This window comes from Miniopterus natalensis, chromosome 7 (genome assembly GCF_054644295.1).
Source record: "Miniopterus natalensis isolate mMinNat1 chromosome 7, mMinNat1.hap1, whole genome shotgun sequence".
NCBI classification, from domain to species: domain Eukaryota; kingdom Metazoa; phylum Chordata; class Mammalia; order Chiroptera; family Miniopteridae; genus Miniopterus; species Miniopterus natalensis.
In genome coordinates this window covers 4,273,995-4,301,622 of record NC_142087.1, presented here as the reverse complement: position 1 = coordinate 4,301,622, position 27,628 = coordinate 4,273,995, and the positions used below count along the sequence as shown (strand labels likewise).

The 27,628-nt window shown below is 45.2% G+C and overlaps 1 protein-coding gene across 2 annotated transcripts in view; it reads left to right on the top strand.

Annotated features, from left to right (window-relative positions):
* EYA2 (EYA transcriptional coactivator and phosphatase 2) overlaps positions 1-27,628 on the top strand; it is a 201,349-nt gene that overhangs the window by 83,442 nt on the left and 90,279 nt on the right. For both annotated transcript variants that reach the window (XM_087818703.1, XM_087818702.1), the window contains exons 4-5: positions 936-1,078; positions 5,953-6,069. In XM_087818703.1, coding sequence (XP_087674829.1) covers positions 936-1,078; positions 5,953-6,069 — 260 coding nt within the window. The remainder of the gene's footprint in view (positions 1-935; positions 1,079-5,952; positions 6,070-27,628) is intronic.

The window sequence follows — 27,628 nt, the reverse complement described above, 5'->3', positions numbered from 1 at the left end:
GCTTTGCAAGAGGAGATGGAAGTAAGGAGGAGCGGTTTTAAAATATTGGCAATGAATTCAAATAAATAACCGTACTGGCCAAAGAAATTATATCCATGGATGCAGGGACTGCACATGGCCCCTGGGCCACCATCTCGCCCCCTTCCTGTTAGAACAGCCCCCTTGGCTTTACTTACTGCTGCCTGTGGGTGGGAGGCAGCAAGTTTCATGGTTCCAAGTGCAGCCGTGGGCTCTGGAATCAGATTCCTGAGTTTAAGTTCTAGATTTCCCACTTTCTAGCTGTGACTTCAGGTCTCTGACCTTCAGTTCCCTCTTCTCTAAAATGAGAGGTGTAAGACCCACACCCCTGAGAGTTGATATGAACATCTGATGAGATTTCATGCACACATTAGGCCTAAGTGACACAATTCATAGCCTGTGGTAAGAACACAAAGATTGGTAGCAGCCATTATATTAGAGATGTCTCAAGGAAGGAGCCCTTTAAATCCTAGCCCTTTGTGGAATCTGTCATTCCCCACGGAGTGCAGAATCCATTTGTGTTCGTTCTCTGGTTGCAAGTAACAGAAATTGACTCCAGCTGATGTAAGCCCAAAAGGACTTTTTTTGAGGTTTCTGTGTTCTTTTTTTATTGAATTTATTGGGGTGGCATTGATTAGTAAAATTATATAGACTTCAGGTGTACAATTCTCTATTACATCACCTGTACATTGTCAAGCCTTTTCATGTTCCTATCTCCCAGTAATGTTGAGTGAGTGGTGAAAGTAGACATCCCTGCCTTGTTCCCAATCTTAAGGGAAACCCTTGCAGTTTTTGCCCATTGTCTCTGCCCAGGAAAGAGTAAATACCCAAAGGAAAATGGTGGTGTTGATACCAAAATAAGGGGGAAGGGATGCTGGGCTGGGCTTGGAGATTTAATTTTCTCTCCTTCTATACAGACCTTGCCCACGTGTCCTACCCAGCCAGCCTCCTGCAGCCATGGCAGCCTACGGCCAGACACAGTACAGTGCGGGGATCCAGCAGGCCACCCCCTACACAGCTTACCCACCTCCAGCACAAGCCTACGGGATACCTTCTTACAGTGAGTACCTGCCAAAGCCCTTGCTTTCCCCCTGAGGCCCAAACATCATGAATCTCCTGTCCTGTTGCCTCAGTTAAATGCAGAATGATAAGTGGGTCCAGCCTAATTTTTGTGTTGGAGATAGAGAAGGACAGACGCTTCAAATATGGTTCAAGTTCTACAGGCTATTTCAATGTCTCTTTTGATTGCAAGAGTAAGAAACTTAACCCGGGCTGGCTTAGGGGAAAATGTAAATTTAATGATTCACACACTGGGAACTGACATCAGGAATGGCTGGATCCGGGTGCTCAATTGATGTCAGGAGGAACACATCCCACTCCATGTTCAGATGTTTTCCCCTGAGTTGGTTTTACTCCCACACATGTTCTTCCCATGTGGCAGCAAAGATGGTGCCTATCAATTCTGAGTTTGCATCCTTTCGGCTCACCACTCCCAGTGGAAGGAGAGCTCATCTTTCCCAGTAGATCCACCAGAATCCCATATTGACCCTCACTGGCCCAAATTGGGTCATGTGACAATAGTTAGAGCAAAGCAAGAAGGTGGAAATGAGAGAGACAAGGAGGCCGAAGCATATGGATTGTATATGAGGGGGGGGTGGTTCTCTTCAAGGGAAACAGTGATGGTATCAGAAGGAGAAATGGATGCCAGGAAGGCAAAATCAACAGAGCTACAGACCTTGACTGTCAGAACCCTGCTGCTAAGAACTGAGACTCAGTGAACCAGGCCCACCATCCACTGCTTACCTGTCTGAATGAGTCAGCGTCCTCCAGAGAAACAGAACTGATGGGATGGAAATAGATATTTGAGATTGATGATAGATAGATAGATAGATAGATAGATAGATAGATAGATAGATAGATAGATAGATAGACAGATAGATAGATAGATAATAGATAATAGATAACAGATGATAGGAATTGGCTCACCCAGTTATGGAGGCTGAGAAGTTCCAAGATCTGCAGTTGGCAAGCTGGGGACCAGGAGAGCCAGTGGTGTCATGACATACATGCAAGGTAGAGGTTCCAAGGCCATGCTGGCCTTTTAGATGAGGGGCTGAGTCAGCTGAAAACTGAGAGATGAGCATGTGCAAGTTAAGGAGGGAGAACATCCAGGCAGAGGGGACCACAGTGGAAAGGCCTGGGCAGGGAAGACATTTGGCAAGTCCAAGAAGCTCAGTCATCTGGAGCACAGTGAGGGACAAGGTGAGCAGAGCCTGTGAGGCCTGGGAGGGATTTGGGATTTTATTACAAGTAAGAAAGGAACTCCCATTGGTACTGTATAAGCAGAGGGCTGTAGGATACAGCCTGTGTGCTTTCCAGACCACTGGAAAGCTGTGTGGGGAGGTTGGATTGCAGGGGAGCAGAGGAGAAGCAGAAAGGCCAGTTGGGGGACTGATACCCTGAGTGGGGTGATGGTGGAAGCCCGGGACAGGGCAGTGACATACAGAAGTAGACAGATTCAAGACTAGTTCTGGAGGTAGCAGTGACAAGTCCTATGGGCTTCACGTCAGGCACTGGTAATGGTCAGCATGGTTGAGCTGCTGCTACCCACAGTTTTCAGTGCTACGTGTCCATTCATTTCTTTAATCCCCCTGTAACCCTATGAGGAAGGTCCCATATTATCTTCTTTTGAGGGATAAATGAGTGGGAGCTCAGAGAAGGCAAATAACTCTCCCCAGGTCACCCAGCTGGTTGGTAGGAGAGGTGGAATTAAACCCAGACAGCCTGGCTTAGAGGTCCAAGCCCAAGACCACACTCTGTTGCAGGAGTGCGCGTTCCATAAATCCTGGGGATTACCTGTGACAGACCTTGGCCAACAGGTGTGGGCACCATTTTTAGCTTTCTGTCCCTCCTGTGCTAGAAGACTTGTGATACAGTCGCATGTAAGTTACCCGCCTGGCCGACAGCCAAGAAAAATGAAGCCATATTATTTTTCAGCATAAAAGAGAAACCCACTCCTGTTCCCAGACAAAACATGGCATTGGGTGGAAATTAATTTGGTTCAAAGTCATTTCATGGTCTCAGTTACTTTCAGAGAGTCTGTTCTCTGACAACGCAGCTTAGGTGCTAAGAGCACACACGTCCTGGGTTCACACCCCGCCGCTGCCCCTTGCTGGTCCTAAGACCCTGGGTGAATTTCGTCATTCATACATTGGAGCCAAACTAAGTCTGGCCTCCTTGCGGTTGCTGTGAAGATTCAGTGAGATCGTCTGCATAGGAGCGATCTTTTATTGTGTTCCAATAAAATTTTATTTGCACAAGCAGGTAGTAGGCCATATCTGGCCCATGGACCATAATTTGCCAAACCCCTGACCTGTATGAAGGGCTCAGCTCACACGGCCTGGCCCAAGGGAAATGCTCAATCAATGCAGTAGAAGCCAGGCTGCTATGTACACCGGGAATGTCCTTGTCACTGGATAATGCCAGGTGAGATGAAAAGCCATTGCCCTTCACATATGCCTGTGCCTGAGCAAGCAGTGTTTGCTCATGGTCTAGAGAACCCTTGTTGAATCTTGTTGGGAAACTTTTCTTACTGCTCCTTGGCAAATAGCATTATTACCTTTGTTTAAATAGTTGCAGGGAAATAACACAATTGAGTAAACTAGAGACAAGGAGGTTAGGAGGACTATTTTTTCTCAATTGATTATGCAACATTTAATTATGCAACATAAAAGAATAAAGAATAACCCTACAGATACCCATGAACTGACTGTCCAACTTAAAAAACATAAAGAAAATGGAGGTTCTCTCCCTTTCTTCTCAGATATACCCACAGCCCTGGAATTGATGTTTCTCATTCCTCTGTTTATCATTTCTTTGTGTACAGTAGGAGCCAGCAAACTTTTTCTGTAAAAGAGCCTGATGGTGAATTTTGGCTTTGCAGGCAATACAGTATTATAACTACTAAACTCTACCACTGTAGCTCGAAAGCATCACAGGTAATGCGCAAATGAATGGATATGTCTGTGTTTCAATAGAACTTGGTTTGCAAAACCAGGCAGAAGGTCACGTTTGGCCCGTGGGCCATAGTTTGCAACCAGTGATGGAGAGTATTATTTTGCACGTTTGTGGAATGAAAGAATGAGTGAGCATATTCTTGCAGTTTTGTCTGGATCTATTTAAAATAAAAAATGTACGCACTCTCGGACTCAGCGATTCCACTTCTCACATCCAAGCTAGACAAACATCCTAACACTGCGTGAGGAGGCGTGTCCGTTCTGTCACAAACGGCAATAGTAAGAAAATTAGAATCAACCCAGGGTCCGTCATCGGCGGGCTGGCTGAGTAAGCAGTGATGCTCATACTTTGGATTTCCACTTGGCCACTAAGACAAATGAGCCCACAGCTTGAGGAGAGTGAGCGAGGAAACATGGAGAAAGCAAAGGTCGGAGGGGCGAGCAGAGCCCAGCTAGGACCTGAGGCCACCCGGGAGTTTAGATTTGACTCCAGGCACACTAATACACCATTAAATCTTCCTAGCGGGCTGAGCAGAAGAAGTTGCCTGTGACGTTGCTGTCACCACGATTGTTCCTAAAGCCTTATACCGTCTGTTGCGTAAACTCCTTTCATACCCATTATTGACAGGCATCAAGAGAAGGAAAGGGAAAGCTTGGGTTCAAAATTACTGGCCAATTGTGAGACCCCAATTGAGTAACCTGGCTTTCTGTGCCTCAGTTTCCATGTCTTTAGAATGGGGAAAGCAATATTGCCAGTTCTGTGGGATTGTTGTGAGAATGAAGGAAATGTGTGTTGCTAAGTACCTCATTCAGAACCTGATATGTTTATCGTTTCCCCTTCCTTTAATCTCCCAACAACCCTGCAGGCAGGTATCAGTATCTTATTTTATAAGGAGGAGAAACAGTCCAAGTCACCAAGGAATGATGCAAACTTCCAGGACTCCACACAGACCCTTGACTCAAAATCCATCATTTTACCCCACTAAGCATTCTCTTCATTTATGGGAGTGGATGGGTGAGGAAGGGAGAAACCTCACTTACAAAACCATCCCCAGAACTAGAAATGTTCTTTTCAAAACACAAATTTAAATAGTATCAAAATCCTATTTTACACCTTTAAGATAGACCAAGATAATCAAAGTTTATTACATTTTCAATAAAAATACAATGTATGGGCTTTGGATGATGGATCAGCTCCCCTCCTTCAATACAGTCCCTTCTCCAGCCAGTTGCTCATGGAATTGGAGCGTGTGCTTTGGAGATGTCAGAGTTTGGCCAAGATAGAAGGAAGATTTGTAACTGTGGCTTTTGGATAAGCAGTAATCCCCCATCACAAAAAACAGAGAATGTGTCTTAGGATTCAGTAGAATCAGCTTTACAGAGGAAGGATGGTTCATTTAACACCTTCACCCAAACTCCTGATGAACTTTAAGCCATATGTGGTGCTGCTCCGGGGAGTAGGGGTTTGTAAACTCACTAGCGTCAGAGCCAGGCAGGAAGCATGAAGCTGGCCACATGTGCAAAATAGAGCACCTTAAACCCAGCTTCAGTGTCTCGGAGACAGCACAGGATCCGTAGTGGCCTGGGAAACACAAATTGGGAGGTCTCTAGGGGCAGGCAACTTGTCGTCACATGGGAATGCAGGCGTAACACCAACCCGCTGCTCAAGAGAAACCATAAGTCCAGATTTTTTAGTGAAATCTCATGATTTTTAAACAAAAACAATTTCAGATTTTCCTTAAAAATATGCAGGCCTAGCAAAATATGTCTGTAGACTAACTTTGACTCACAAACCAACAGCTCACATCTCCTGGTTCGGAAGCTGATAAACTTACAGGCCGTCTTGCCTCAGTAGCTCTTCTGCAGGTGACAAGGAAGCATCTTAATGGTGTCTCTGGTGCTTCTTCCTGCTTCCAAGGCATCAAGACAGAAGACAGCCTGAACCATTCCCCGGGCCAGAGTGGATTCCTCAGCTACGGCTCCAGCTTCAGCACCCCATCCACCGGACAGAGCCCGTACACCTACCAGATGCACGGTCAGTGTGGCGCTGGGGCCCCTCCCTGCCCTCCCCTGGCATTGCCTGAGTTGGGTGTCATTCACTCAGTTATGCGCAGATTTACTGAGTGCCTACTGTGCGCCAAGATTCATCTCAAGTAGTAGAGTTACAATGGTGGACAGAACAGATACGAGATCTGCCCTCATAGAGACTGACACTAAGCAAAGCAACAAATAAACCGACTAATTTGGGAGGAGTTAAGCGCAATGAAGTGAGTAAGCGTGGTGTTTGGATAGGGGGTGATAAGCAGTTGGGGGAGGCGGTGATCAAGAGATGTGGAATATGTAACTTTAGGTAGAGTCATCAGGAAGGCTCTTTGAAGAGGTGATGTTGGACAGAGACCCAGAGGGCGAGGTGGAGCCAGCATGTGCAGACCTAGGGAAGAGCATTCCAGGCAGAGGAAACAGTACAGATGCCAGATGGAGGGAAATGTCTTGACGTATTTGAGGCACAGAACTAAGGCCAGCGAGGCTGGAGCACACACACTAAGGTAGGAAGAGGAGAGAGTCTTGGAGAGAAGGTAGAGCTGAATCACACAGGCCTTGGGGGCTGTTGGCTTTGATTTTAAGTGTGATGGGACAGGAAGTCCATTGTACACTCAGAGAAGTGCTGGGTGGTGGGAATAGTGGCCAGGCAGGTAAAGGAGCTGTTTCGGCAGGAGGTTCAAGGCTGCATCCCCATAGGGTGGCCTTAGAAGGGGAAGAAAGAACTCCAGTGCATAACTCCCTCCTGAGATATACGAAGACACTGGCCTGCTAGATCCTCCTGTGGCCACCTCCACTCTTCTACCACCCATGGGCCCCTCCTCTTCTCCAGTGGCCCATTGGGAGCATGTTAGGGCTGATGCACGGAACAGAGGGCTAGTGGCAGTAATTTTGGAGTTCTTCATCTGGCATTTTTTCCTTCATGAAAGCTGGTAAAAATGACCACCGAGGGTCTGAAAAGTCATGTGCAAACCTGAAGGGGTAATGACAAGGTGGTGGGCTAATGAGTGATTGTACTTTTAAAAAATACTATTTGCATATATTGTCACTTTACCTTTTAAAAATGGATGTCAAGGGCAACCTTTTGGGGAAAAACATTGTGAAAGGACAGCAAATGATCGTAAGGGTATGTAAGAGAAATGGGGCAATGAGCACTGATTCCCAGCACTTGGAATAGCTCCCATGTAAAAGTCTACATCAGACTGTGCTGGCGACACCATCAGCTGACGTTAGCCAAACACTCACCACGTGCCCCCTGGTGTTGCTGGATCATCTTATACAGCCTTCATGGCACTCCAAACCATCGATGCTGGTATTGTTCCCATTTTCCAGGAGAGGAAACTGAGACATAGAGGGAATGACTGATCTTCAAATGCAATGGGAAACAGACTGAGTCAGGTCTCTTGGGGATCTGGTAGAATCCCAACCCCCAGCCTCGCCCAAAGCCCATGCTTTTTGTCATGGTACTGTCCTACCTCCTCTTCCTCTGCTGTCACCTCTGTCACCCCACAGTAGCCTTTCTGAGTTTCCCTGAAGGGTACAAGCTGCTGGGACCATTCTCTAAGTGAAGAGTGAATTGTGGTACCAATGCCAATAATAAAGACTTGTGAAGACACTGAACTTGAACTTGCATTTGGGCCAATCTCGAGCCAGTTTTTTTCCAGCTCTGCCCATAGCAACAGAACTTACTGCCTCAGGGCCTCTAAAGCTGCAGAGTTGAACAGCAAACACAGTCCACCCTCCCCATGTTGACACCTCCCTCCCCACCCCACTGTGTAATAAGTGAGTTATGTAGGAGTGTTTCCCCACCCACTCATCATTTATTCTGTGTTACTGAGCCCCAGCTGTATGCCTGGCACCCTTTTAGGTGCTAGGGGTACAGCAATCAACAGACAGTTCTCTCATGGAGAGAAATGGGCAATAATCAATTAACAAATAAAAAGGTGGTTACAAATATTAGTAAAGTGTGTGAAAGACAATAACAAGGCAGCGTGATGGGCATTGAGTTGGGGAGTGGTGATGGACATTACGTAGGTGGTTAGGGACACCTGAGCAATAAAAAAGATCCAACCATGTGAGCAGCTGGAGACAGGACAGTCCAGGCAGAGGGGACAGCCAGAGCAAAGGCCCTGAGGCAGGAAAAGGCTCTCGTTGTTGAAGGACTCCAAAGGAGACTCAGGAATCTGGGTATAGTGAGCAGGGGAAATGACATTGGAAGGTGAAGCAGGCGCCCTCCCTGGACCAGGATGTGTAGAATAATGTTATTTCCTCTCTGGTCCTTGGAGCAACCATGGGAGGTGGGCACCATCAGCTCTGCTTTACAGATGATGAAACTGGGGCTCAGAAGTGACTTGCCCAAGATCACAGAGCCAGTAAGTGTTCTGAGCTGGGATTCAGACTCGGGTTTCTAGAATTCCAGAGCCCATGCTGATCCTCCTGGTGCTGTTTCCTGGACTCCTTCAGGACTCCTGAGCTCTTTGTATGTGCCACTCCCCATCACCTTCCCATTAGCCCTCTGACGTAGGTTCTGTTGTGATCCGCACCTTACAGGTGGAGACACTGAGGCACAAAGTGGTAAAGTAACTTGGCCAAGGTCACATGGCTGTGGCAGTGGCGTTTAAAGCCAAGCAGTTGCACTCCAGATTCCAGAAACATAACCATCACACCATCCAGCCCTCCAACTCTTGTAGATCCTTCTAGAAGATGATTCTCCATGGGTTAGCCCTGGCCTAGACCTCACCCCGTCACCACCACAATCCCCGCCAGCCCCTCACACGTGCAAAAAACATCTCTTGCCGTGTCTCACCCACCCCACCCTGAGAATAATCCAGGTTATTTTCTTAATCTTCCTTATGGCCAAGATGCCAGAAAGGCTACAGCAGCAGCTGGACTTTGTCCCAATTAAGTGCCTTCCATCTAATGCTAATGGCCATAAACCGCTCCTGAGACAGCGCAGGCATTTTGCAAGGCTGACATATTCCTCCTGAAGTATTTTTTTCAAACACAAACACAGAACGCTCACACACCATGCCCATGTGCTTCCTATTAACTTTTTTTTCAAGTTGCTCCAGAGGAGAAATAAACTCTCCAACTACTCTGTGCGCATTTCAGGGTGGGAGGCGGTGGTTGAGCTTCGTGTTTCAGACGAAGAAGGGGATGATGAAGGAGACTGAGACTGAGTTTCAGGCCTGAAAGCACTGACGAGGAATGAAATCAGCCCCTCTTTAGAAGCTGAAATGCGTCTTTCTTTCCTAAGAATTAAAATTATAATTTTGTAGAAGCAAAAGGACCTAAGTAAGGATGACCCCATTGTTTTACAGATGAGTAAACTGAGGCACTGCAGCACAGTGGCGTGTGTATGGTCACAAAGCAAACATTAGATAAGCCCAAGGCCCACCCCTAGGTCTTATACCAAATCTCAGAAACTTCCAGAAACTTCCGCAGAGCCATCACCCGTCAAGGCCCTGGTTGGAGATCTGTATCTGTTTGGATAGCGCTGCCTCTCCAGCAAATGTACAATAAACGTAAAAGAGAAAAGTTCACAACACTCGCTCGCCTTTGCATGGTTGTTTATTTTCTTTTTTTAAGTTCACCCAGGGGTTTTTATAGCTGAAGTATATTTCTTATGGGTTGGATTTTTGTTGTTGTTTCTTTTTGGCTTCTCCTGCTAAAACACTGCTCTTCACGGAAATGACCGCAAAGATTAAAAAGAAAAGAAAAACACATCTTGAGAGTGTGTTGTAAGAGGTTAAGAGCTCTGGACCTGGGCTGCAGTCAGCCCGGCTCTGTCCCGCGCAGCATGGCATGACTTGGGTGAGGCTCTTGACTTCTCTGTGCCTCAGTTTCCTCACCTGTGGAATTGGCATCATAGTAAGAGAGATGGTCTAATGGGACTCTCAGGGGGACTAAACAGAATGATTCTTGGGCACATCAGATGAGGACATAAAGGCTGGTGTCCTTTTTATTATTCCTTTTGCAACATGGTAGTTAAAAGCAGTAACTCCCAAATCAGATTGCGTTAGCTCCCTAGTTCTGCAATGTGCCAGCATGTGACAGTGAGCCAAGCTACTGCTTAGTGCCTACGCATGGGGTGCTGTGCAATTAATTAAATGAGTTAATGGATGTGAAGTATTAAGATCACTGCCTGGTGCAAATTAAGTGCTCTACAGATGTTGCTGTCAGTAGTAGTAGTAGTAGTAGTAGTAGTAGTAGTAGTAGTAGTAATTTATTATTGTTACCCTAATTTCAGGCTTGATGGTCTGCGTTCTTCCCAAATTCACTTCTCTTTCCCAAGCTCTCAGTTTTTAGTAGCTGTGGTCAAAGAACAGAGGAATCTACATTTGAGACTATTGAATCATCATGTCAGCATAAATTCCTCATTTTAGGGGGGCTTAAAAGCAGTGGGAGCCCTCTTCAATGGAAATCCCTTTTGTATTGACCAAAGGCCAGGGAGCATTAATGCTGAAGCTCAGAACCCAAAATGAGCCATTCAGGAGCAACACAGAAGTATGTGATTTGAGGATGTGTAGGAAAATTATGAGGCCATGACAGGGTTTATAGCCAGTGGTCTCAGCCCAAGACTTCCAGAGCCAGTTTGTGTCAGATTTATGAAGTTTAGCACCATCTCTGGCATCAAAAACCTGTGTGACCTTGGACAAGTCAGTGAACTACCATGATATCTGTTTCACAGCTCTAGTGTTCCCAAATGCTCATTGAAAATGTAAAGAGGTCAGAGGAGGTCCTGGTCATGTACATCAAATACATTTGGTAAATAGTGTGTGACTCAAAGTTAAATAGATGTCTTTGCTGCAGGACTTTTCAGAGCCTTTGCAGACTCACATGCCTTGGGACTGTCCAAGAATGGAATTCAGTAGTTGATTTTCCCAGGTAGATTTGAACAGGGACCCTCTCACCAAACAAATGTTCTGGGCTCACTGGGAAGGCCTGGCTGCAATGATCTTTAAGCTTCTTCCTGTGTTAAAATTCTTTGATTCTCTAATTTTTTTTTTCATGAGGAACATGTATGTATTGCTTTTTTCTGTATTTTTAATTTATTTTGTGATGAGATATAATTCACATACCATAAAATTCATCTTTTTAAAGTGTACAAGTCAATGGTTTTACTATACTTACAAAGTTGTGCAACCATTATCACTAATTTCACAACTTTTTCATTACCCCAAAAGGAAACCCCATGCCCACTAGCCATCCTTCTCTAATTCCCCTCCTGCTGATATATTTCCTTTTATAATAAGGGGGGTGGGAGATACATTTAAAGTTACTCTTTCTTTAGATAAATGTTTTGAGCAGTGTTATACATTTACCTAAACATCCAAAGAAATCTCTCTCCCACCCTCATCCTACATTCACTCAATTTCCAAACCCCCTTCGGTTAAGCACTTGAACCAGGTTCTGTGGACCTATCCAGAACTTCCTTTTGCAAGTAGAAGCAAACATGAATACAGTCTGTTATATTGCACATTTCTATGACAGGAATTAACTCACGTGTGAGTCGTAAATAAGGAAATGATACCAGTATAATTCCAAAGGTGGATTGGTTCATTTGCTTTTAAGATTTTCTCCTTATTACTAGTTTTAAGCAATTTAATATTGATGTGCCTTTGTGTAGTCTTCATGACTCTAAGGCTTTGGGTTCATTGAGCTTCTTAAATCTATGAGTTTATAGTTTTCATCCATTTGGGAAATTTTTCAGCCATTATTTCTTCAAATATTTTCCCTCTTACCCTCATGTCTTCAAGTTCACGAATTTTTTCTTCTGCTGTATCTGCTCTGCTGTTAATTACAGTTTTCATCTCATGCATCGTTCAACCAACCGAGCCACACCAGCTGGGCTGGGCTGTTACTTTTATTGGGATTGTATTGCTTTTATTAATGCCTTGGTTACAAAGTTGCATTGCTTTTGAGAAATCTGCCCAAGCCTACTTTTACTCATAAGCCACCCCTTTTTTATGTTTTTATTGACTTCAGAGAGAGGAAAGGAGAGGGAGAGAGATCTAGAAACATCAGTGATGAGAGAGAATCATTGATGAGCTGCCTCATGCACACCCCTTACCAGGGATCAAGCCTGCAACCTTGGCGTGTGCCCTGACAGGGAATTGAACCATGACCTCCAGGTTCATGGGTGGACACTCAACCACTGAGCCACATATCAGCTGCACAGCCCCTATTATTATAGTGAACAGATTTGCACAATGCATGGCCTTTCCGGAAGATATCACATTATAGCAGAAACATTTGTATGTATTCCTATTTTCATAGGTAACATACTATACACACTCTTTTGCACTTTGCTTCGTTCAGCTATATACCTTAGAGAACTAAGTCAGTATATAGAAAGCACTTCACCATTCCTTTCACAGATGCCTGTTATTCCACTGAATGATGTGCTGTAAATGCTTTTGCCAGTTCCTCGTTAGGTGTTTCCAGTCTTTTGCAATTACCACCAATATGTCTATGAATCAACTCTGTCTGTATATCATTTTGTTTTCCTGCAAGTATATCTGAGGGCAAGTTTCCCAAAGTGGAATTCAGGGTCAAGGGAAAGCCCACATTTAAATTCAGTAGATAGTTCCAAGTAACCTTCCATCTGGAGTCTGCCAGTTTAAATACCCACCGGCAGTGTCTGAGTGTGACTGCTTCATCAGCCCTGTGTCACCTCATTATTGGAGTTTTTGCCAATCTGATGCATGAAGGGCTTCTCAGCATAATACTGATTTGTGTGTTACAAAGTGGATCATCTTTTCAGATCTTTGACCAATTTGTGTTTCCTGTGAACTAGGAGATTAGACTTGGAAAACAATGTTAAAGAAGAGCGATGAGGTGCTAGGCCTACCAGTGTCTAAACATATGCTAAAGCTACAATAGTCTGAGCAGCCTGGCTCCAGTGTACGAACAGATACTGATGGCCTAAGAGGGGAATGTGATCCTGAAAGAGACAAACATAGCAGGGAATTTAGAACATGGGGCAGATGGCATCTTAAGTCGGTGGGAAAAGACAGAATATTCAATGAATGGAGTTGGAATAACTGGTTGGCTATCTGGGAAAAGAGATCCACTCCTATTACTGTATACCAGAAAAAAATCCAAATGGATCAACGCTTAAATGTCAAAAGTAAAACTGTAAAACTGCTAGAAAGAGAAATGAGCAAAATTTTTATAACCTTGGAGTGGAAAAGGCTTTTCCAACCGTGAATCAGAAATCCAAAAGCCATTGATGAAAAGATTGACAAGTTTGACTCTGCATTTTTAAATTTATTTTTTTTTACATGGCAAAGAATACCAGGAGTAAAATCAGAACAACAAAAACAAATAAACAAACAAACAAACAAAATGGCAGACTGCAAAGAAATATTTACATCTCAAATCAGAAACAAATTGCTACTCTTAAAAATGCCTCTACAGTTCTATGGAGTGAACCTACTCTGGGATGTCATTCTTCTAAATAAAAGGGAGACGTGAGGAGGTTTGATGTTACAGGAAGGCATGGGGCTGTGCAAGCCCATCAGAGTTGGGGGTCAGGGGTTCCACCAGAATGGAGACCCAGAGAGGCCAAATCTTTCCATTTTTCAAGGTAATCCTCAAAACTATATTTTAATGTAAAATCTCAGGGTTTTTTCTATCTTGGCAACTGATTTAAACACTCTCTTTAAAATACCTTATAAAGCAGATGAACATGTATAAGGCTAGTCTTTATGCCTCTATCTTGCAATTTGGTTCCTTTTTTCCCATTTTTTATTGATTTTTGAGAGAGAAAGAGGAAGGAATGGAGAGAGAGGGAAACATCGATCTGTTGTTCCACTTATTGATGCACTCATTGGTTAATTCTTGTATGTGCTTTGATTGAGGATTGAACCCGCAACCTTGACGTATCAGGGTGACACTCTAACTAACTGAGCTACCTGGCCAGAGCCATATTTTAACTGAACCACGGTCATGAGACCAGGAATGGAAGGAGAAAATTACTTCCCAAGTGGTGACTTGGGAAGCCAGAAAGCTCACCCCTTTTGGTCCTTACCTCTGGCTTATTTCAGCAGTGAGGCATGTCCCAGAGGACTTGAATGGTGGGTGTGGTTAGAACTGAGTTGGAACCCAGTGGCTTCCTGGTGAAGTAGATTATTTCCCTATTTCTTCTTGGCAGCAGTAAATTTCAGGCTGTCCTGGCCCAGCCAGTTCTGAGCAGGCTATGTCTGTCTGGTCTCACTGCGTCGGTCAAGACAGGAGCCGGGCTTGGCATCCCACGGGCTCCTGGACTGAAGTCTGATTTCCTGCTGTGAATCAGCAACTCTTCTGCACACGATGACGTGGGTGAGGTTTTCTGACACATGTCAGCACTCTTGTGCCATGCAGCACCTCCCCCCTGGTGGTCACCTTCCTGTCACCTTCACGTGTGTTGGTAGGCTTGCTGCCTCCTGCTTGAGCTGAAGTCTTCTGGATTTAGGACATATAGAGGTTAAATGGGCGGTCTGTTTTTCTGGCTATATAACTAGTTTGATTTGGTAGCCCCCATCTCCAAAAGCCACAGGACATGACCGATGAAAACAGCTGGAGAGCCTGACAGTTCGTTTTGAGGGCGTTTAGTAAACAGTTCACCAAGGCAACACTTCTGGAGGCCTTTCTGTGCTGTCCACTGTGGTAGCCGCTAGCCACGTGTGGCTACTGAGCATTGACATCCGCTAGTGCGACTGAAGAACTGAATTTTTAATGTTGTTTAATTGTAATTCATTATAATTTAAATGTGAATGTGGCTAGTGGCTACCGTATTGGGCAGCACAACTCTAAAGAGTGATTCCTAGCCTGGCTACTGCTGGGGCAGGGGAGGGTAGCTAGTAGGTGTTTGGATTGAATGTTTGTGTTCTCCTAAAATTCCCGTGCTGAAGTCTTAGCCCCCGGTGTGGTAGTATTTGGAGACAGGGTTTAGGGGAGGTGATTGGGGTTAGATTAGGGATTGGTGTCTTTATAAGGAGAGGAAAAGAAAGAGTGCTCTCTCTCCTCATGCACACGTGAGGACACAGAGAAGGTGGCCATCTCTAAAGAGTCCCTTTACTATCTTGAAATGTAATTCAGATATAATTTTACCTACTTACACATATTTTTTTAAAAGTCAAACAGGATGCCCTTACTGTAAAATGAAGAGGTTTATAAATTATATTTTTGAACATGTAACTGCCCAGGCATGGCCACGCGAGGTTATATCATGAAATAGTCAGAGACACGCATGTGAAGACTCACAAGAACATGCTGTGCAGGTAACACAGACATCACCAGCAGTGTGGCCATCAGCAACACGGCTTCCCATCATGGGAGACAGCTCTCGGCATGTGCCGAACGAAGGACAGCCATCCTTCTATGGACAGTGGTGGTGGTGTCATCAGGAAATCACCCTGATGCAGTGACAGCCTCCAGGGATGTATTATCCCAGAGGTCAGGAGGCTAAGGTCATAGAGCAAATTAAGATACTTAAATATCACGGTTTATTAAATCGATTTAAAAGAAACTGAAAAACAGTGAGAAAGAGATGGAGGTTAGCACATTAAAGATAGGGTGCAAGGAGGTGAAAGGGCCATACTGTAGCTCCCCAGTTACCCTGATGGGCAGCCATGACTTCTATCCATATTTCTAGGGCAGGGGGCACTTGGGGCCAGAATGGCATCATAATGATTGTCACCAATGAGTGGCAATCAGTCCGTCATTCACTCAGCAAACATTCATGAGCACCAGCTCTGTTCTGGGCAGCATGCTAGGTGCAGGTCATACAGCTGAGCTGACAGTCAAGCCCTGCCCTTATGGAATGCATATCCCAGTGAGAGGACACAGACAGCGTACTAGTCCACTCAAGCTGCCATAACAAAATACCATAGACTGCGTGGCTTGAGCAACAGAAATTTATTTGCTCACAATTCAGGAGGCTGGAAGTCCAACACTGAGTTGCCAGTAGATTCCATTTCTGGTGGAACTCTCTTCCTGGCTTAAAGACTGCCACCTTCTCACTGTGTCTTCACATGACCTTTCCTCTGTGCCAGAGAGGGAAAGACGGGGTGGGGAGGGGAGGGGAGGAGAGAGAGAGACTGGCAGAGAGAGAGAGATCTGTTGTCTCTCTTCTTATAAGGACACCTGTCCTATTATTGGATTACAGCCCCACTCTTATGACCTCACTTAACCTTAATTACTTCCCTGAAGGTCCCATCTCCAAATACAGTCCTATTGGGAGGTTGGGACTTTAGCATATGAATGGGGGGGCACACTTCAGTCCATAACAGTGAGCAAGGAAATGACCGACCCCCAACATGATGTCAGCTGTGAGGAGTGCTCTGAGGAAAATAAACAGGGAGGTGTAGCCAGAGAAACTGAGAAAGGAGGGTCTAATTTGGGGAGTGGGCAGGGTCTCCGAGCTGGTGACAACAGAACTGACAGATGCAAATTGAGCGGCTTGGTCACCGGGGAGGAGAGAGGCAGAGGATGAGGTGAGAAGACGGTGAGGCAGACCTTGCAGAGCCTCGTGGCCGTGTAGACACCTGGGTTTTGTCTTGAGAACACGACAGCCATCAGGGGCTGTAAACGGAGGGTGATCTGGTTTGCATCTTAGAAAGCCCAGTTGGCTGCTGTGGGGTGAGTGAGCTGTCTGAGGGTCACGGGAGATGCAAGGAAACCAGGAGGAAGGTCTCCAAGAGACTAGGACCACCCCGTCCTCGGCTCTCCCTTCCCTCCAGTCCTTCTGGGGGACACAGTGGAGCCAACGTTCACAGAACTTGCCTGTAACAACACCCACCAAAGGTCCTGAGGACTCTGTCCAAAAAATTCTAGAATCATCTTTATCTTTTCACTCCCAAAGGAGCAAGGACCCAGAGAAGGGCTTTGATGTTGTTGCTCTGATGTTATTTGTTTTCATTTTCATTTCTAACATGGCAGTGAAATAGGAACTGAGCTCACACCAAGGTCTGTGTCTGCAAAATTTACTAAAAATGTCGCATAATAAATCTCTCTGATAATCAGGGGATGTTGGGGGTGGCGGGGGGGGGGGGGGGGACAACAATGAACCGAAAAACAAAAACAAAAAACTACAGACACAGAAATGGAAGGTCCTCTTCCAGGTACTTGTCCCAGCATGGTAATTATTTAGAAATAAAAGTGGAGAGCAGCCTGCTTCCAGCCCCAGGCAGTGGCCTTCTGCTCAGGAACTGAAAGGGATCATTAAGGGGCTGGCAGAGAGGACACGGAGGAAACAGCCTCGGGCAAGGAGCCATTTATTAAGAGAGAGACACAGACAGACAGACGGACACTGCAAATCCATCTTTGCTCAGAGAGAAGCCACCTTCAGGCTGTGGGATACATAATTTGCACCCTTAAAGCAAATTTCATTTTATCAGCTCCTAAAAGTTCAGTTGATAAAGAGGAATAAGGGGATTTGCTGGGAATTTCTCTGATTACCTCATGGTAGGGAGCTCTCTCCCTGTATTATTTCACATTCATTAGTATCCACAGACCCCAGGCTTAAACTTCAGACCCTAATCCCCCTGCCCTTTTGTATTTCTTTTACATTTTTTATATATTTCTTTTAAATTACATAAGTAATATTAGTGCGTACCTTTCTGTAATTTCTCTATGCGTGTGTGTGTGTATTTTTCCTCCCACAACTGGGAAATTGTTCTTTTTTTAACAAATAATATCTTGCTGTGCATCTTGTTTTAAAAATTGCCTTTTATATTTTTTCACTAAATAGCATATCTTGGAGATCTTTCAAAGTCAGTTCAAATAAACCCTCCCTATTCTATTTTCTGGCTGCTAGTCCTCCATAGAGAAAGCAGACCCCTGGGTTTGAATCCCAGCACCAGCACTTACGGTTGCATGACTTCAGGCAAATAGCATCTCTGAGACTTGATTTTCTCATCTGTGAAATGGGGTCTATAAGAGTAGCCGACCTCATGGGCTCTCGGAGAGCTGGGTGCAAGGTAATACATGCATGGGGTTTTTAGGACAGTGCCTACAGTAGTCAGGGTTCTTCATTAGTGTTGGCTTTTATTATTCTACGGACTCACCATGGTATTTAGCCATTCCCCTTCAGATGGGCAATTAGGTTGTTTCCAACATCTCACTATTTTTACCTCCTCTGAAACTCACAGTCTCTATACGGCTTCTGCCCCAGAGTATGGTTATTACCGGGAGGACTGGTTGCTGCACTGGAACTTTGGTTGTTGGGCCATTTGCTGTCCCTCCTACTTTGTACTGAGATCCACATCTCCGTGTGTGTTTATCTCAACCAGGGACCCCTTCCAGCTTCTGCAGTAAGCCTCACCAGACCTTCCATCTCTGCCACTCCAGCCCTAAATTGCAGTCTCCAAGAGCTAGCAGCTGAAAAGGATTGTGCAACCCCAAAACCATAGCCCAGGGCCATCCCAGCTGCTGCTGCACTTGGGCCCCAATCAACTGCCTGACCTTTAAATTCTCCAGGCTTCTCTGACCAGTCTCGTTATAGACCCCTGGGACCAAAACAGGGATGTGGCTAAAAAGATGCACAGGAGGAGTCCACCTTGGGGAGGGTGGGATTTGTGACCTCGGAGGCCCAGATTTTTAGGATTTGCTGTTGCTGAGGCTTTAACTTCTGTCATGCCTTGGGACCTGCCATGGGGTCATTAATCATGTGGACATTTGATACTGCAAATTGGAAGGGCTGGCCCATTGCCCTGGCCTGGAAGGTTGAGAAGAGCTCTTAAAAGAGGCAAGTGGGCTCATCTTCCAGTGTTTGCCCAGCACGGGACACTATTGGGGTAACATACCTTCTCACTGGGGCTCTGCTTTCCCATCTGGAGACTGAGAGAGTTGGACTAGAAACCAGCGGCTTTCAGCCTTATGTGATCACAGTCCACACTAAGAAAGACTTTCTACGCCACAGCCCAGTACACACCTAATGTGCAGATATTTGCATGCACAGCCAGTTACAAAGGTTCTACAGAAACACCCACTTGACCTATTCTGTACTCTGATATTTTCTCTTCTGTTTCACTAAAGGGGAAAACAAAAAACAAAAAAAAACAGAAACAAAACACGGTCCTCTTCTATTCCATTTAAAACATTGCTGGTCAGGACACATAAATTGATATGCATCTCACTCATGGGTTATAACCTACAATTTGGGACTCTGGACAAGTTGACCTATAAAGTCTTTTCTGATAATGGCTTGATGAGAAGAAGGCTGGATTTTCTTTAAATAATAATTTCTTTCTGCTTGACCTTAAAAGTATATGTTCATTGTGGAATCATTAGAAAATACCATAAAAGTACAGTAAAGGAATTTTTATTAGTAATCTGTATTCCCACCATTCAGTTAAGCTGCTTTGTTTTATCTTTAGTTCTACCAGTTCCCTTTATGTTTTTAATTTAGCATATGTATAGTCTGGAGCAAATTTAGATTATGCTGAATCCATAGATTTAGATTTTATTGGTTTTAAATGTTATGTGCGTTTTCTCATCTCATTGAACTTTCTTTGCAAATCTGCTTTGGAATGACCCTATAGTATTCCATTGAATCGGAGTGCCATAATTTATTTAATGCATCTCATAATGATGGGCACTTAAGGAGTTACCAGCATTTTCCATCTCATATAGGGGTCAGCAAACAACAGCTGACCAACCTGCAGCGGAATTTACAAATAAAGTTTTATTGAAACCACCACACCCATTCCGTTCATATTGTCTGCAGCTGCTTTCTCACTACAAAGGCAGAGCTGAGAAAGCGCAACAGAGAACTCATGGCCTGAGAAACCTGAAATACTTACTATCTGGTCCTTCACAGAAAATGTTTGCTGTGAAAATGTTTGCCCCTGGTCTAACAAATGATGCCACAAAGAGCATATTTGTCTTCCCATTATTGTGACATGTTTGGCTAGTTCCTCCTTCTTAAGAACATATATTAAAATGGATTAAAATTTAACTTGGGCTCTGGCCAGTGTGATTTGGTTGGTTGGTCATCACCCTGTGCACTGAGAGGTCACCAGTTGGGTTCCCAGCCAGGGCACATGCCCGGGTTTCAGGCTCGATCCCCTGTGAGGGGGTTGCAAGAGGCAGCCAGTCGATGTTTCTCTCTCTCATTGATGTTTCACTCTCTCTCCCTCTCCATTCCTCTCTCTCTAAAATCAATAACAATTTTTAAATATATATATTTTTAAATGTAACTTAGTAAGCCCCTTAAGTTTCTGGCTTTCTTTGAATGAAATGTAAATTATTAGGTTAAAATGAAGAAAAAAAAACTTTGTTTAATTGAATAGTGCAATGGTTGGAGTGACCACATAACTTATTGCCCAAACCTGGACATATTTTTAGCATGAAAGGAACACCACTAACATTATGCCAGAACAACAGCATAATACAGGGTGGCATGGGTCCATAGGACACAGCCTAGCCGTGGAGAATGCATGGAATATTGTAGAACTCATGCTCAAATGGTTCCAGAGAGGGTTGGGGACCTAGTCTACCATTAAGTGCTGTATGACTTTGAACAGATCAATGTGCTTCTCTGGTTTTTATGTCAGCTATCCCCGGGTCTTTTGCATGTTATGGAAACCCAGAGGAAAAGAGGCTACTCTTTCCCAGATCCAGTTTCAAAAATTCCATAGAAGCTCTTTGATTGGCTCTTCAATCAGCCCTGTGGTCAGAGATCATGATTGCCCCCCCCCCAGTCACATGCCCACCCCTGGAAGAAGATGAAATAGGGATACATGGTGGGTAGACCAAAGCAGTAGATGGCCAATGTTTAGACCCTTCTGTCTACCAGTGAGCTAATGAATGGATATGGCTTTTCTAGATAAGAAGAGCCATTTTTAAGTCTTGTTGAATTTCTATAAAACATGCTTAATATATAAAGTCACTGTGGAGAAACTGAACAGAGATGGGGGACTCACACCTGAACTTTCTTTGGGGAAATTTTCTCATCCTTTATATAGGTTCCGAGAGTTTGATAGACATGGTAGGCGTTTTAGTCACTATTAATAGCATTAACTGGTAGTGCTACTGACTCCGGTCTCAAGAAGCAAAGCCAAGCAGTGGTCGAGTGAATGTGTAACCTCTGGAGCCCAACTGCCAAGGTCTAGATTCCAACTTTGCCCCTTACAAGCTGTGTGATCTTGGTCAAGTTACTTAACCTTTCTGTGCCTCAGCTTCTTCAGCTAGAAGGACAGCAGTTGTCCCTGCTCATAGGATTGTTGTAAAGATGAAAGGAGTGTCTATGAACTACATAGAATAGTCTCTGACATATAGTATGTGCTTGATAAACATAAGCCATTGTGTTTGAGGAATTCTGTGATACTTTTCTGGGAAGTTGTCTTATGATGCCAGTTGAGACTCAGGTCCGTGGAGTATTTTTGATCACTCAAGGGCAAAGAAATAGAGGCCAAGAAAAATCTAATGTCAAAACCTACTAGATATAACTCAAGATTCCAGAATTGTGCTTGTAGAAGGGATGGGAGGGATCATCTAGGTCATGGGTCAGCAAAGTTTTAATGAAAAGAACCAAAAAGGAAATATTTTGAGGCTTTGTAGGCCATACAATATTTGTCAGAAGTACTCAGCTTTGTTTTTATACCATGAACATTGCTGTAGGCAGTATAAACACAAATGGTGTGACCGTGTTTCAGGAAATCTTCATTTACACAAACAAGTGGCCATCTCACAGGCCATAGTTTGCCAACTCCTGATGTGGCTTGATTTAGGTCAACTCATCCTTAGGTCTGGGTGAGTCCCTACTTTGACCCAAAATGACCTAGAATGGCAGGATTGCATTTCTGGCCCTTCTTACGGCTGGGCAACTGATTAATGCTGGGAAGATGCAACTGATTAATGCTGGCCACTGAGTTGAGGGTAGAAATGACCATGTCACTTCCAAGCCAGGGCATTCAGCAGCCAATATGAGACCCTCCAATATCACTGACAGTGTTCAGATTAGGGGGATGCCCTGAATGCCCCTGAGTAACTCCAGTGAACAGAGTGAGACCCTACTGAGCCTCAGGGGATATACAGCATGAAAGAGAAATCCACTTTGATTGTATTTAAGCCACTGAAATATTGGGGATGTTTGTTACCACAGCATATTATGACCTATCCTGACTGATTTATTGACACAGAGATTATTTTACATAGTACATGAAAGTGGCAATAGAAGTCATTGGTCCACATAGTGAGGAAGTCGTGTCTCTTTCTATTCTCTTTCAGGCTTTCTGATTCAGTAATAAAGCAAATAGGCAAGTCTCTATTTAGTGTTAGTATGTCTTTAATGCCCCCCAATCCCTGCGAATATTTATTCTTAACAAAATGAGAGAAAAAACCCAGGTTTAGGGCCTTTCTTTGGCAGACAATAGTATTTAGCAGGAACGGTGAACATTTGTTTTGTATGTATTGTTTATTTTTATGTTTTTATTATTGATGGTGAGTGGTATTGATTTTCTCTTTACAACAGTGATGTAAAGTCTGCTTCTCAAATTTAAGTAAAAACAAGGAGTAATTTTATGGATATTATTGTTTAAGAAAAAGCTAGATTTTACAAAACTGTGAGTCAGTCTAAAGTAGATTTAAGGGAAATATTAGGTAAAATAATAGAACAGGTTGTTTGAAGGCATGGCAGAAGCATAAAGGGTCAGGAGATGACTAAAGTCTGGATACACGACCTTAATTCAATGTCTTCCTTGCACAGATATGGCTCAGAGAGGGGACAAGCTCTGCCTGGGGTCACCCAGCTTCCCAGTGGCAGGGCCAGGAAGCATTCCTGAATTTTACCATTCAAAGGCCAGGCTGTCCTTGTGCCCATGGCCCTGTGCCCACCAGAGTTGGAAAGAAAACTGATAAATACCAGCAGGCCAACAAGATCGCCTGTATCAGTTTCCTAGGGCTGCCGGAATAACGTACCACTAACTCGAGCCTTTAAAGAACATAAATTTATTGTCTCACAGTTCTGGAGGCTAGAAGTTTGAAATCAAGGTGTGGGCAGGGTTGGTTCCTTCTGGAGGCTCTGAGGGAGAATGGGTCCCATGCCTCTCTCCTAGCTCCTGGTGGCAGCTGGCAAACCTTGGTATTCCAATGTCTGCCTTAGTCTTCACATGGCGTCTGTGCCCAAATCTCCCTCTTCTTATAAAGACACCAGTCATTGGATTAGGTCCCACCCTAACCCAGTATGACCCCATCTTAACTAGATCACATCTGCAAAGACCCATCTCTAAATAAGGTCACATTCACAGGTACCAGGGGTTAAGAGTTGAACATACCTTTTGGGGGCTACACAATTCAGCCCATAATGTCACCCACCCAAGGACTTGCATGAGCAGCAAGAGGCTTAGGACTGGGAGCTGTGTTCTGTCCCTGCAATAGCTGGGCTCTGCAAAAATTGAAACCACCCAAGCGAAAGAGGTAGGTCAAGGCCCCTGCCGCTCAGCTGGCTTGCATTAGTCTCAGTCTAAGACTGTGGCGGCAAAGGCGGCCCAGACCCCCGCAAGTTCACCGAGGAGAGGCCGCTGCCAGCAAAGGTCAGGGCTCACTCTTTACAGTATAAATATAACCCCGTCCCCGGCCACCCCCCTCCCATAGCCACACAATATCTCTTTCAAAGATCTCAAAACACTGAAGCAGACCGTACCAAATTGACTTTATTGTTTTAAAACCGGCCCCTTCTGTCTGCCACCATCCGCCACCCCTCCCCAAGGGGAAAAATTTTCATAATAGATGTCTTTGCAGCATGTGTCCCTGTTCTCTCCCGATGGCAGCTTGGAGCCTGGGGCAGACTCTAATCGTGTGTCCTAATATCCAGCATTTGTTTGACAAATATTGAGTGACTCCCAACCCATCATGGTACCAGGTTAGTGGCAGGTGCTGAATAATCGTGAGAACAGCTAATACAGGGTGAGGGTTTCTGGGGCCGGGCACCAGGCTGAGCACTTTGCCCACATTCACTCCCTCAGTCCTCACTGAAGTGCTCGTAGCAGGTTCATTGCCATTTGACAGATGAGAACACTGAGGCTCCGAGGAAGGAAGATCGCAAAGCTGGGAAGTGGTATAACCAGGATTAGGGCCAGGACTAAGGTGAGGCAAGCAAGACATTCTCCCAGGAGGAAAGTTTAAGGGGATGCCGGAAACTCAGGTATCAAGATCAGTATTATAACACAATATTTAAAATAGTCCGAGTCAGTGCCAAAGAACCCTGATGAACAAAGTATCAACGTTTTAAATAATGACAGACTGTGGGTGTGTGTTTGTTTTACAACCTTGCGTTATGGTGCAAGGGGAACAGCTGTTTCCAAACGCCCCGTCGTCAGGGTCCTGCCAGGTGGGCCTGTGAGGTTGTGCAAATATTTGGCAACACGGGCTTTATGTATAGTGAAGCTTTTTGATTGTAGGGTGTTTAATAACTTTTTCCACTTGGTTTAAATATGGGAGGATATTTTGGTAAATGAATATAGGGACAAGCGTTTTCCCTTTTGCCTCAGCCACAGCACCAACCAAGATTCTCCTCCAGGCCTGAATCAGAAGGCCTTGCCTTAATTGTCCCCTTCTGGTAGGTCCTACAACTTTGCACACACAAGCTCAGGTAATCCTGATGACCAAGTATGGAGGTTCACAGCACGGTCTCTGAACCCAGACCATCCAAGTTCAAACCCCAGCTCTGCCATTTAATAGCTGTGTGACAGGCAAACAGTTTCCCTTTCTTGGGCCTCGTGTCTTCAGCTATAAGATTCAGACCATAGGAGTCTCCACCTCCTCACTTTTATTGTAAGATTGGCGTAAGGATTGTATGAGTCAGTATGGGTAAGACTCTGAGAACAGATCATGGCACAGAGGAAACACCACATTTCATGAGCATTGTTATTGTTGATGAGTATTATTCTATAAGTTTTCTGTGACTGCTGTAACAAATCACCACAAAATCAGTGGCTTAAAACATCACCGATTTATCTTACAGTTCTGGGGCTCAAAAATCGAACATGGTCTCACTGAGCTAAAATCAAGGTGTCGGCAGAGCTGCGTTCCTACTGGAGGCCCTGGGGGAGAATGTGTTTCCTTTCCTTTCCCAGTTTCTAGAGGTGCCTACATTTCTTGGCTCGTGGCCCCTTCCTCCGACTTCACAGCCAACAACAGTGGGTCAAGTCCTGCTTGCACCTCATCACTCTGATCTTCTGTGTTCACATCCATCTCTGACTCTCTATCCTGCCTCTGTCGTCCACTTTTAAGTGGTAACATGGTGTCCACCGGGATAACCCAGGATGCTCTCCCTATTTTGGGGTCAGCTGATTAGCAACCTTAATTCCATCTGCAACCTTAATTCCCTTTTGCTGTGTAAACCAGCATATTCACAAGTTCCAGGGTTCTGCTCAGCACACTCACTCACTCATCAGTCAACAAACATTTATTCATCTAGTCACCTTGCACCAGGTTTGGGGTCAGAGCAGTGACAACACAGAAAAAAACTCCGCATTCTCACAGGGAAGGTAGACAGCAGATGAGATTCTCTTTTCAAAGTAAAATCACAGTGTTTTGGACAGTGATGGATTCATGCAGAAAATAGAGCAGGAGAGATTAGGAAGCTGGTACAGAGCAGATCCTATTGGGGGGGGGGGGTCAGGGAAAGCCTTGCTGAGAAGGTGAGTTTGAGCAAAGACCAAAGGAGAGGAACGGAACCCAACAGGGATGCCTGGGGAAGAGCATTCCGGGCAGGAGGACCAGCACCTGCAAAGGGGGCAGTGCACTTGTGTGTCTGAGGAGCCGCAAAGGGACCAATGTGGCTGGAGTGGAGGCAGTGAGGGTGGTGGAGGGAAAAGGTGATGCCAAGAGCTGGCGATGGGCCTGGTTGGCCGGACCTGTGGGGGCTGTGGCTTCGCCTCAAGTGAGGAGGGAAGGGCGGGAGGAGGGACAGGATGGGACCGGCTTCTGTCTTAGTTTCCTTGGGCTGCTGTCAGAAATTACCACAAACGGGTGGCTTAAAACAACAAAAGTTTATTCTCTCTTAGTTCTGACAGCCAGAAGTCTGAAACCGAGGTGCAGCAGGGTCATGCTCCTCTGAAGCTGTAGGCAAGGGTTCCTTCTTGCTTCCTCCAGCCTCCAGGGCCCCCAGGAGTTCTTGGGCTTGTAGACTCGTCCCTCCAGTCTCTGCCTCCATGCTCACATCCTCTGTGTCTCTGTGCTTTTCTGTCTTTTATTGGCTTTAGGGCCCACCCTAACCCAGGACGATCTCGTCTCAGTCCTTTCCTTGATTACTGCAAAGACCCCATTTTCAAATAAGGTCATATCCTGAGGTTCTGGGTGGACATGAACTGGTGGTTTTAGGAAACAATTCAACACCTTGTAGGCTCTAGCAGGACCTGCGAAGCGGAGAGGACTCTCAGCCAGAGAGGGCTGCTTGCAGGGAGACCAGCGAGGTGGTGACTTCAGTCATCCAGGGGAGAGGAGGGGCAGTGACCGCAAGGAAGGGCAGGAGGGGGCGAGCAGCTTCTTAGTGGCCCCGTCCTGACCGAGGCTGGGAGACTTCTGGCTTCCTGTGGCCCTAGGCAGGAGGGTCAAAAGTCAGGGAAGGGCCATATTGCTTCTGCCCACACGAATGCTCCTGGGACAAATGCACAGAGGCCAGACGGGGCCTTGAGGGGTGTGTGTGTGTTTATTGTGGTAAAAACACATAACATAAAATTTGCCATCTTAGCCATTTTTAAGTGTACAGTACTGTCACCTATATGCACATTCTCGGGCCACCGATCTCCAGAACTTTTTCATGTTTCAGAACCGAAACTGTATCCACTGAATAACGTCTCCCCATTCCCCTCCTCCCAGCCCCTGGCAGCCACTGTTCTACCTCCTGTTCCTAAGCGTTTGGCAACTTTACGTTCCTCGCAGACATAGAATTGTGCAGTCTCTGTCTCCTGCGGCCTTTTGAAGAAGAGAATAGAGACTTCTAGAAACAAGAGGGCAGGTGTGGGTGAAAGCTCTGTATCAGCGAGCTTCAAATGTTTCTGACCTACACCAGGCGTGGGGCCCACAGGCCCAGCCTGCCCACCATCTATTTTTGTACAGCCCAGGAGCTAAGAACGGTTTTTACACATTCAGATGGTTGGGGAGGGGGGTAATCAAAAGAAGAATATTTCATGGCACATAAAAATGATCTGAAATTCAGGTTTCAATGTCCACAAATAAAGTTTTATTGGCACACAGCCACGTCCATTCATTGACACACTGCCTGTGGCTGCCTTCACACTCCAGGGGCAGAGTTGAGCAGTTACAACAAAGACCATATGGCCAAGGCAGAAAATATCAACTGGCCGACCCTTCCCAGAAAATGTTTGCAAGTCCCCTGATCTAGACCCACAGCAAGAAGTACAGTTTATAGTTTAACACTGTGCCGGCACTCACCATGGACATGGATATACACGATTGACGGAATGTATCAAAATAACACTTACCCCCCATCTGAACTAGATCCAATATTTTCTGTTCTCTTCTCTTCTTTTTGCAGAGTATCTTGTAGTGATAAAAGACACCGATTGTGGAGCCAGATGCCTAGGTTCACATTTTGGTTT